We start from the raw sequence: 12,499 nt of genomic DNA, 5'->3' as shown, positions 1-12,499 counted from the left end.
TGACACATGAGAGGCCTGAGACGCACTGGAGGGGTGAGATAAACCTGACATTACAGACACACTGGGAGGTGAGGGGGGAGGAATACGGAAAATGTACGCATTTTTTTATTTTTTTTCCCTTTCTGGTATCGACGTGTTCTGGGAAGCCTCGGTGGGCTCATTTGTCGTGGCATGGTCGTGGTGGGTGACCTGTCAGGGTCCGGCTGCACTGTACTCATAGAGTGTGCAGCCATGCTAGAGTCCATAGTGCTCGTAGAGCGTGCAACCATGCCAGAGTCCATAGTGCTCGTAGAGCGTGCAGCCATGCCAGAGTCCATAGTGCTCGTAGAGCGGAAGGCCATGCCAGAGTCCATAGTGCTTGTAGAGCGGAAGGCCATGCCAGGGTCCATAGTGCTCGTAGAGTGGAAGGCCATGCCAGGGTCCATGGCTAATGGCAGTATCCAGTTGGTCACCCAAAGCCTTGAGTCCATCGTGAAAAACCAAGCTCAAGTACAAAAAATCGGGCATGAGTGACCTGTCCGATGCCCTCTGCTGCTGCCGGGAGGAGCCCAAAAAAAGGGGCAGAGGCAGAGGACTGGGAAAGGGGAACACCTGATGGGCCAGCTTCCTGGTCTCCAGTTAGTGTGGCAGGCTCACTTGCTGCAGCGCTGCTGGATGGCTGGGAAGGGTCCGTGGCTGTCTGATGAAGGACTGCTCCAGAACCTGGGTCAACAGTGCTGCTCCATGTGCTGTGAACAAAGGAAAAAAAAAATTAATACCAAAAACTGAATAAACGCCAACTCCTGTTGAATAGAAACATACAGATTATGGCAATACAACACAACCTAATGCACAGGAGAAATACTTACGTTCTCTGGGCAAGGACCGGTCTTAAAAATGCCAGAATGCGATGGTATTTATACTTTTGGATCCTTGCTCCAGAACCACTGGGAACACGGCTCTCTTGACGCAGGTCCTTGTTGAAGCGGTCCTTCATCTAACGCCAACGTGTTTTGACTTTGAGCACTGTTGAAAAAACAAAACATAATGCTTAGAAAATGTACTTTTGGCCGTGCTCACACAACTGTGTGTGATGAGAGAAACTTCTGAGAGTTTGTGTCATCACACACAGTTGTGTGAGCACGGCCAAGGTCTCTGCTGCTTCACACTGCATTGCAATACTTACAAAATGCAGTTCGGACCCGAGTCGGGGCATTGTCCCAGCCATCCCACATCGCTTTGGCCACCTCATTCCATAGGGGCTGGATCGTCACTTTGTCCAAGTGCTGTGGAACCCGGGTGTCCCACAACGGGACTCGCTCATGGACCAGGGAGATGAGGATATCGTTGTCAATGAGGTCCTCATCCCGTTCTGGAACCTTAAACCTAAGTGAAGACATTAAATGTTGTATACACTAACATAAGGAAAAGAAAGAAAACAGAGGCTGAGAAATGGCATGAATAAGAAAAGTCAAGATAAAAAAGGAGTCCAGAATAAAAATGTAAAGAAAGAGGAAAGTAAAGAATGGAAGATTCAGGAATACTAAAGTGAGGATACAGTAAACAGTCAGCCAGGTATACTTACATGCTGCCGCCTTGACACTCGACCGTAACCCCGCTGCTCCTGCTCACCCTCTGCCACAGTGGAAGAAGTGCTCTAAAAAAAGGAAAAAAAATTGTCATATGTGTAGATGTTACAGTGAATACTTACCAATCTTAGGAGGTGAGTACTCACTTCACTGACATGTTCGGCTTGAGAAGGCCCACGACATTGCTCCTCATCAGAAGAAGAAGACATTCTGATGCATGCAGAAAGAAAGAAATGGCAGAAATTAGGACATGTAGAGACAGAAAATAGAAAATAAAGGCATTGGTTAGGATATACTTACATTGTTCAGAGTCTTGTTTCCTCCAAGGTGCTTTTGTCTGTCTCCTCTGCTTCTCTGCTGAGAAGTGACCTTCAACTGTCCACTCCCTCACTTTATCACCTTGTATGTGGGGGGTGGCTAATCAGTGTCTAGACATGTTTTTCTTTGGTGCAACGCATGCGTTCACGAACGCAAGCAAACGCATGTGCTTGCGGCCGCATGCATTCATATAGACAGCAATGCGTTTTTTTGCCGCATTTCTTCCACTAACAACTGCATACGTTTCTAGGTGGCAAATTGACGCCTCTAAAATTACTACATGTAGCGTTTACCGCGCCAAACCGCAGATGACGAAATGACGCATGCGTCTTCAAACGAGGCAAAACGCAATCAAACGCAGACACATGCGTCCCTAATCTTAAATATAAGAATACACAACGCATGCGGATTATTGCGGAAGAAACGCTGCGGACTCAACCGCAAATGTGAAACCGGCCTAAGTCATCTGGGTAATTTCGCAATGCATCACTGGGAACGGAAGCTGGCTCCTGAGGGTCCTGTTCCAATTTTTGTTTTGCCCATTTTGCAAATTCAGCAAGCCGATCTGGGTCATCCTGGTTGAGATGCTGCAGCAGCTGGATTTTGTAAGGGTGCCATTTGTGAATAGCTAATATCCGCCGAAAGGATGTTCAACTGATGCCAGATCGGCACGGACCCTCAGTTTACACAGAATATTATGTTCAGTGATGAGTCAAACTTTTTTGGGTGGGCCATTTATATGGATACACCTAAATAACATGGGAATTGTGACAGTTTTCTTGCGTAGGGTGTCTTACATTGACATCTGCTGCAATGACCTGGGTACTGCGTTCACCAGACATCAACACAATTTCTATCCGCTCCTCACGTGGTAACCTCTGCAACGTTTCAGTGGGTGTAAACAAAGAGAAACTTGTAAAATAACTCATGAAAGAATAAAGTTATGTTAAAACCAAGCACACCATTGTTTTTCTTGTGAAATTCTCAATAAGTTTTTGTCACATGACCCTCTTCCCATTGGAAAAAATAAAGTTGGATCCAAAATGTCCGACTTCAAAATGGCCACCATGGTCATCTTGAAAAGTTCCCCCCTCCCATATACTAATGTGCCACAAACACGAAGTTGATATCATCAACCATTCCCATTTTATTTAGGTGTGCCCATATACATGGCCCACCCTGTGTATAAGGATTGTTGTTGAGATTAAAATATTACATGTTCATATACAGTACATGTTCATATTTACAATGTGCAAAGCAGAACAGCATTGTACTGTACACTGCACTATTCAAAGTACGTTTTTCTTAAACAATGAAAACACGGGGATATTAGAAAAAAAAAGATTAGATCCAATCTAACTTTTTATGCACTTGCATTTTTAATACCATATTTATATCGCCTGTTGCATCTTATCCCAGCCATATATCTATTCCCAGCCATTAGAGAATATGTTGGCTCTATAAAACAGTAAAGAGCAGCAAATGATCGTGAAGGGCACAGCTCATGTAACTGAACCATAACTCCAATACAATATCACAGTAGGTTTCAGCAAGAGAAACTACAACTACTAGCAAGTCCTGAAGGTATACATACGTCAGGAATTGGTTGTAGTTAGTTCCCAGACCTGAAGAGGAAGACAGTCCCAGAAATAGCAGCCAATTAGAAGCCACAGCAATGACCAAAGTGCCAACGATTCAGCCACAGATTGTCTGCAACTGTCATGCACTGCAGGCACCTATGTAATAAAGAATAGGACCATACAGAGCAAGGAGGAAGCTATGCAATAAGGGATAGAGCGATCCATAAAAGGAGTTATCACTGTGTAATAAGGGACAGCGTTCTATATTACAAAAGTGGACACTAGGTAATAATGGATTGTTCTATGCATAGCAAGGGAGGACATTATGTAATACGGGTCAGCACTATAGATAACAAGCACTATCTAATAAGGGACGGCTCTCTACATAATAAAAGAGGACATTGTCACATTCCTGTCTGAACATGCTGCTGCATACGTGGCACCACACTAATACTGCAGTTACTGTTGGACAAGAACTGTTTAGCTGTAAGATTGCTGAGACTAGATCTCCCTTTCCTGTCCACCCGTGTTTTGCTGCAGTGACCTTGTAATGTAATTAGATCTTTGCTGGGTGCCATGGGCGAGGCTCCTTTCTATATAAACCCAAGAAGACAGTCTCTGGACGCACTTATTTCATTATGCTAGTCTAGGTCACTTTGATCCATTGCTCCTGTTGTGCTACTGTGCTTGTACCATTTTTTGACCTTGGCTTGTATTTTGACACAAGATTGCTTTCTGATTTTGTCGCTGAAGTGGTCTCTTGGTATCAATCTTGAATGATAACATTCCTTGTTATCAGCTTTCATCACAGGGCTGCAGCTGACTCTGTGGCCCCAGCACAGGGGTCTCTTCGTAAGTTCAGATCTTTGTGCAGTGAATAAAGGCCAGTGTAACCCTTGGGATCTGGTAAATGGAGTGGCTTGTGCTAAGCTTGCACGGGAAGCCCTATTAACTGCTTCCAGACTGCCACAAGCATTGTACCTATGGCACTGTATAATAACGGACGGTGCTACAAATAACAAAAAGAAGACAATATGTATTAAGGGATAGGTGCTATGCATAAGAGAGGATCTTTGTGATAAGGGATGGCGGTATACAAAATAAGAGAGGATTCTATGTATTAAGGGAAGGAGCCATATAGAAGAGAGAAGACACTATATAATAGACAGTGTTATACATTATAAAAGAGTACATTATATAATATTTGATAGCACTGTACATTATAAGAGAGGACATTATATAGTAAGGATCAATGATATACATAAAAAGAGGACAATAATAAGGTACAGAGGTAGAAATAATAAGGGAAGAGATAGTGCTGTACATAATAAGAGCCTTTCTTTTACAAACAAGAGTATTACTTCCATGATCTCATTGCAAGTCATACAAAATAGATACAGAATAAATATTTATATCCAGAAGTTTACCTCTAACATCTCATCTCATTAGAATTGTTTCCTTTAGTTTTTTCTTCATTTATTCTGACCTTTTTTGTCGACATCTTCCACACACAACTCCTCACTGCAGACTTTGCCATAAAGATCACTGCTCCTCTTAAAATAACAAGGTCACATGCAGTTTAAATATATACAGTTTTCAGCATAAAATGCACCCTCCTGTGACAAGTAAGATTTTAATCAATATCTCACTGAACATAAACATAATTTCCAACACTTTCTCAAGACTGAGTTTCATAGAACATTTAAAAAAAAATCTATAACATGAAAGAAAGATTAATAATAAGATTTTCATTACAAAATCTTCAGGGTTACTCAAATTAGTTGATGCAATACTGAATATACCCCAAATCAAAACTACAGTACTACATCTAGTATTTTGTATGATCTCCATGATTTTTAAGGACAGCACCAAGTATTTTTCTAGGCATAAAATGAGCAAGTTGGTGACATATTGCATCATCTATCTTTTTCCATTCTTTAAAGTGAATCTGTCTGCAGCTTTTTGCTATGTGATCTGAGGACAGCATGATATAGCAGCTGATGTGTCTTTTATTAGGTTATGTGCTGTTATTTCTATAGAATGAAGAATTCATCACCAGGACATAGCCAGGACTGATGCCTGCATGAGCACACCTCCTTCTGATAAGCGGCTCACTGGCAACAGACAATGTACATAGAAACCTGTGGTGTGGGCAGGGTTAACTTACTGATCTCTGCTCTATGCTACATCTATAAACTCTAATTGTGTCACAACTGTTGCAGCCAGTAAACGAGGTGATACATCATTGCAATCAGTGTCTCTTTCCTATATTATGCTGCTCTTAGATGAGGTATCAAAAATCTGGTGACAGATTCCCTTTAAGAACAGCCTCTTTTTTGGAGCCTGGATGATGGATGGAGAGTGATGCTCAACTTGTCTCTTTAGAATTCCCCACGGGTGTTTGATTGGCTTCAGATCAGGACACATACTTTGTCACTGAATCACTTTCACCTTGTTGTTCTTCAGAAATGCAACAGATGTATATTTTTGAGCACTGTCATGTTGGAAAACTGCATGTGTACTAAGGGCACAGAGTGGTGAAGGATGGGGGATTTAATGGCAGCTTACAGTCCTCCTGAAAACATGTGTAGCTGTAAAAGGACATTTGGCTCAGTATGTGGCACAGCCTTCTCAGCTTCAAAGTAGACTTTCACACCCCTCCACCAGTTTAGCTAGTATCCAATCCATGCGGCGTAACTGCTTTGTTCAGACAGCTAGGATTTTAAAAGGAGAATATGGACTTATTGTACATCCTAGCCACACACTGGTTACATTTTCGAGATCTCTAGAAAGTGCTGAATGCCTTCCAAGGTCTCAATCCAATTTAACACCCCAGAGTGGGAGGATAAAATCAAATCGCTAGTAGGAGCCAGGTATCAAAGCTGTGTTTGGTCTCAACATGTAGGAGGGGCCTGGCCAGATCCAGTAGCACCAAAACTTCTTCCCTATGACTGTCCTTTAAGGAGTTATGACCCATCTTAGGTTTTGGAGTTTTTAGCTGCTCGATATAAGGGGAAGGAATTTAGGTCCAGGTCAGGGGCCAGGAGCAGATTGACCCCAAGGGGTTAAATGCTCATGTAAAGCATGGCCTATTGCTTTTCTCTGAGGAGATCACAACGACATATCGTGTGGGGAGAAATCAAGGAACAGAGGGGACCACAAGCTCCAATATGGCAGCCCCTCCCCCACAAGCCAAGCATTTAATCTAACTGGTAACTGACTCTTATATTCTGCATACTTTGTCCTCCCACTATTTTATTTGCATATCTGACCAATGTATATGCATAACCATTGTGTATATAGTGTTTTTTCTAGTGTGCCCTCAAGGCGACTAAATATATCATTTTACCTTGGGCTGTGCTTTTATCTCGATTCATGAACCACACGTTCGTGTTCTTGGCTTAACTTTCCTTGCTACCGGGACTGGTTTCTGGCCTGATATAAACCTGTTAACACACTGGCTTATATCTAACAAGGAACTGGTGGCAGTCCTACCGGATGACCAGATGATGTTTTCATTGGTGCTAGTGAAAGGGACCTCTCAGTCTGTTAGGGTTGTGAGCGAGTGTGGTGCCACGTCAGCAACTGCTTTGGCCACATACTCTCACTCCCTGTGCCTCCATGGCCCTGTGTGGGCAGGTGGTGTCTGTTTAAAACTGTGCCAAGCTGACCTTATGTGTCCCGAGGGGATGCGGAACGTCACATTGGTGTAAGTGGAGAGAGCGCACCACGTCATCCCTCGGATGTAATAGTTACGTCAGTCGGGGTGGGGAGGCGCTGGTTCTTCACATGTGATGTCAGAGGTGGGTTTCTGTGTGACCTCTCCTGAGTCATCCTACACAGATGTTACATCTTATCTTTCAGCACAGGGCAGTGTATCTGTGACTTCATGATACTATGAATGATATGTAGCTCCCAGACACCAGCAGCTCCTCATAAGGACACTACCACCACTGTGTTTCACTGTAATACTAGAAAAACTAGATGTAGTAGTTTATGGCTTGAGTGTATTCATTTTTACATGAACTACTTTTAGTAAAACTGAATTTTTCGTAATGAAAGTTATATTATTAACCTTACTTTCATGTTATGAAGCACTCTTGGCTATTATAGGAAGACCCTGGCTGTGCGTCACAACCATTTACTGCCATGTATGGGTCGGACTAAGTCTCTGAGCCTGCTCCATACACCCTCTCCAGACTTGCACCTTACATGTCAGGAGAGGAAGATGATAACAATGTGAACTGTACAACCTGTAATGGTTTAGAGCGTATAAGCTGCCATTATTCTCAATAGTGCAAATCTTGTTTGTGCATAACTGTTATGACCCCAGTGGACAGGGTCTCAGAGGAACGTGTAAGTCTGCAAGATACAAAAATCCAGCTCATAGGGCTGTGGTAACTGGGTTCACCAAATAGCTACTCCTAACGCCAACACTAGAAGTAGCCGGGGATCATGCCTACGGTGATCGCTAGATGACTCGCGCCAGCCGGAGAATCTAACTACCCCTAGGAGAAGAAAACAAAGACCTCTCTTGCCTCCAGAGAAAGGGACCCCAAAGCAAGATACAAGCCCCCCACAAATAATAACGGTGAGGTAAGAGGAAATGACAAACACAGAAATGAACCAGGTTCAGCAAAGAGAGGCCAGCTTACTAATAGCAGAATATAGCAAGATAACTTATCTGGTCAACAAAAACCCTATAAAAATCCACGCTGGAGATTCAAGAACCCCCGAACCGTCTAACGGTCCGGGGGGAGAACACCAGCCCCCTAGAGCTTCCAGCAAAGGTCAGGATACAGATAGGAACAAGCTGGACAAAAATACCAAACAAAACAAAAGCAAAAAGCAAAGAAGCAGACTTAGCTTGAAATACAGGAACCAGGATCCTAGGACAAGAGCACAACAGATTAGCTCTGATTTCAACGATGCCAGGCATTGAACTGAAGGTCCAGGGAGCTTATATAGCAACGCCCCTGAACTAACGGCCCAGGTGAGGATATAGGAAAAGACAGACGCTCCAGAGTCAAATCACTAATGACCACTAGAGGGAGCAAAAAGCAAAATCACAACACATAACCATGCAATGCCTAAAACGATTATCTTTTGTGCGCAAAATATTATTTCACCTGACTAATGAGCATTTTTCTTGTTCATGTTGTGATCACCAGCCTGTTTAGACTACGCAATTATCATATTACAAATGTTTCTAGGGTCATTTATTCATGATAAACTTGCAGTGTAAATGGATCCTAGCAATCCCACTGACTAGCTGTTATCAGCTGTACAGAACCGGAACAGCGTGACACCCTGCATCATTTAGTGGCTTTTTTTGGGGGTACTGCATCTTATGTCCCATTCACTTGACTAAGAGATAATCTGCCGTACCATCATTGTCCCCATTCCATACAGTGTGTACATCTGGTCAACCTCACAGTAAATAATAGATGATCAATGGAGGTACCAGGTGTTGGACCTCCATTGATCTGATATTGATGACCTAACCAAGAGCTCCATTTTTCTATTACAGATCCAAAATTTCACTGCTTCCATTCAGACAAATATGACGTTAAAGGGGATCTATCAATAGATTTGGTCAAACAAATGTCTTTTTCTTGAATTAGCCAGTATTATGTAAGGAGGGAACTCTCTTTTCTATAGTTATATCTGAAGGGTAGGTTTGCTTATTATTTGAAAATTATAACAGACATTTCTATTCATTAAGATTTGTAATGCACAGAGCTAATTCACAAACTAAATCTAGAAAATAAGCAATAAAGAACTGGAGATGGGTCTCAGGGGTTCTTGCTATTTCATCTATATAATGTTGTGTTTTAAGTTCCTATGACATTGTATTTTTATTATTTTTTTATTCTAATCTTTTTCATAGTGTGCAATTAGTCTACTGTGCCGTATGGCCCGTAATCTTTGGAGTGCCCATGGAAGTGCCCATACACTACTTTGTGGAGAGGGATGTCCACAGTATAGCTCTGCACTTGCCAGGCTTGCAGGACATCTGTCGGGATTCACTGTAGTACAGCTTGGCTCACACACTAAAGCGGAGGATGAGAAGCAGAGAAGTGGAACACTGAAATCTCAACTTGTAGATTGTTACATAAAAGCTGGATTAAAGGTAAGATTTTAGGACTAAAACTATTCAGTTGTTACCAGTCATATAGAATGAGCACTATATGGACAGAGAAGTACAAATGTAGCAAAGGTAATCAGGACTTACGAATGCCCCATCTGTAAGAAAAGTCCTTACTGAGAGCTGGAAGAGCTGGGAATTATATGTAGACAATCCTCTTATGAAGCTGAGGCTGAAGTTTATTCGGAGATTCGCAGCAGAACAGTTTTGTGGAAAGTTAGTGAGACAAAGCATGCAGGCACGAGCAGGTGTCCAGACAGACAAAGTAATACTGGGACATCTGGCGATGGTCTGGCCATGGTCTGGCCTGGCAGCAGACTGGCGATGTTATGGCCCTGAACATCAGTAACAGGGGCTTTTTATACATGATACAGACAAAGAGACAAAGAAAGCATATTGCAGCAAAAGGGCGTATACATGATAGCATTATAATGCGGAGAAAAGTATATATTCTAGAACAAAGAATACAATGGTTAAATGTAATGACTTTAAGGTTCTTTACCCCAAACTCCATTAGAACTCGTAACTCTCCAGGTTCCTCTTAGTCACGGTCATTAATCACATCACAGCTCTTAGGCTGGTCACATAAATCTTTACATATTGACAACTGTATATGTCTGTACTTCAATATCACTACAACAAATACACTTATTTTTTACCATATGTTACCCTTTTTACATTATCTCATTGCCCTGCAGCTGTACCAATTAACCCCTTCCCGACCTGTGATGCCACGTAGGCATCATGAAAGTCGGTGCAATCCGACCTGTGATGCCTATGTGGCGTCATGGAGGGATCGCGTCCCTGCAGATCGGGTGAAAGAGTTAACTCCAATTTCACCCAATCTGCAGGGACAGGGGGAGTGGTACTTCAGCCCAGGGGGGGTGGCTTCACCCCCCGTGGCTACGATCGCTCTGATTGGCTGTTGAAAATGAAACAGCCAATCAGAGCGATTTGTAATATTTCACTATGAAAACTGGTGAAATATTACAATCCAGCCATGGCCGATGCTGCAATATCATCGGCCATGGCTGGAAACACTGGTCTGCACCCCCCACCACCACCGATCTCCTCCCCAGTCCTCCATCTTGTGCTCCGTCGTCCTGTCCGCTCCCCCGTCCTCCTGTCCGCTCCCCCCGTGCTCCGATCCCACCTCCCTGCTCCGATCCCCCCCGTGCTCCGATCACCCCCCCCTCATACTTACCGAGCTTCCCGGTGTCCGTCCGTCTTCTCCACGGGCGCCACCATCTTCCAAAATGGCGGGCGCATGCACAGTGTGCCCGCCGAATCTGCCGGCCGGCAGATTCGTTCCAGCTACATTTTGATCACTGTGATAAAACCTATCACAGTGATCAAAATAAAAAAAATAGTAAATGACCCCCCCCCCCTTTATCACCCCCATAGGTAGGGACAATAATAAAATATATATATATTTTTTTCCACTAGGGTTAGAACTAGGGTTAGAACTAGGGGTAGGGTTAGGGGTAGGGTTAGGGTTAGGGTTAGAACTAGGGTTAGCGTTAGAATTAGGCTATGTGCACACGGTGTGGATTTGGCTGCGGATCCACAGCGGATTGGCCGTTGCGGATCCACAGCTAAATCCGCGGATTGGCTGCTGCAGATTCGTAGCAGTGTTCGATCAGGTTTACAGTACCATCCGCTGTGCCCATGGTGTGGAAAATACCGCACAGAAATGCTGCGTTGTATTTTCCGCAGCATGTTAATTTTTTGTGCGGATTCCGCAGCGTTTTACACCTGTTCCTCAATAGGAATCCGCAGGTGAAATCCGCATAAAAAACACTGGAAATCCGCTGTAAATCCGCAGGTAAAATGCAGTGCCTTTTACCTGCGGATTTTTCAAAAATGGTGCCGAAAAATCTCACACGAATCTGCAACGTGGGCACATAGCCTTAGGGTTGGAATTAGAGTTAGGGTTGGAATAAGGGCTAGGGTTGGAAATAGGGTTAAGAATAGGCTTGTGGTTAGGGTTATGGTGAGGGGTGTGTTGGGGTTAAAGTTGTGGTTAGGGTTGGGGTTAGGGTTAGGGTTGGGAATAGGGTTAGGATTAGGGTTAGGGTTAGGATTAGGGTTAGGGTTGGGATTAGGGTTAGGGTTGTGGTTAGGAGTGTGTTGGGGTTATGGTTGTGATTAGGGTTATGGCTAGAGTTGGGATTAGGGTTAGGGGTGTGTTGGGGTTAGTGTTGGAGTTAGAATTGAGGGGTTTCCACTGTTTAGGCACATCAGGGGTCTCCAAACGCAACATGGCGCCACCATTGATTCCAGCCAATCTTGCGTTCAAAAAGTCAAATGGTGCTCCCTCCCTTCCAAGCCCCAACATGCGCCCAAACAGTGGTTTGCCCCCACATATAGGGTACCAGCATACTCAGGACAAACTGGGTAACAACTATTGGGGTCCAATTTCTCCTGTTACCCTTGCGAAAATAAAAAATTGCTTGCTAATACATAATTTTTGAGGAAAGAAAAATGATTTTTTATTTTCACGGCTCTGCGTTGTAAACTTCTGTGAAGCACTTGGGGGTTCAAAATGCTCACCACATATCTAGATAAGTTCCTTGGGGGGTCTAGTTTCCAAAATGCGGTCACTTGTGGGGGGTTTCTACTGTTTAGGCACATCAGGGGCTCCGCAAATGCAACGTGACGCCCGCAGACCATTCCATCAAAGTCTGAATTTCAAAACGTCACTACTTCCTTTCCGAGCCCCGGCATGTGCCCAAGCAGTGGTTTACCCCCACATATGGGGTATAAGTGTACTCAGGACAAACTGGGCAACAATTATTGGGGTCCAATTTCTCCTGTTACCCTTGTGAAAATAAAAAATTGCTTGCTAAAACATCATTTTTGAGGAAAGAAAAATGATTTTTTAT

General features: G+C 43.5%; 1 protein-coding gene across 1 annotated transcript in view; it reads left to right on the top strand.

Annotated features, from left to right (window-relative positions):
- The window catches only part of LOC143816267 (uncharacterized), a 657,854-nt gene that overhangs the window by 133,904 nt on the left and 511,451 nt on the right, over positions 1-12,499 (top strand). Inside the window, exon 21 of the mRNA XM_077296442.1 lies at positions 9,357-9,599. Within this exon, the coding sequence (XP_077152557.1) occupies positions 9,357-9,599 (243 nt within the window). The remainder of the gene's footprint in view (positions 1-9,356; positions 9,600-12,499) is intronic.

This window comes from Ranitomeya variabilis, chromosome 3 (genome assembly GCF_051348905.1).
Source record: "Ranitomeya variabilis isolate aRanVar5 chromosome 3, aRanVar5.hap1, whole genome shotgun sequence".
Taxonomy (NCBI): Eukaryota; Metazoa; Chordata; class Amphibia; order Anura; family Dendrobatidae; genus Ranitomeya; species Ranitomeya variabilis.
The sequence above is the reverse complement of the archived record's forward strand: the minus strand, read 5'-3'. Positions and strand labels throughout refer to the sequence as shown.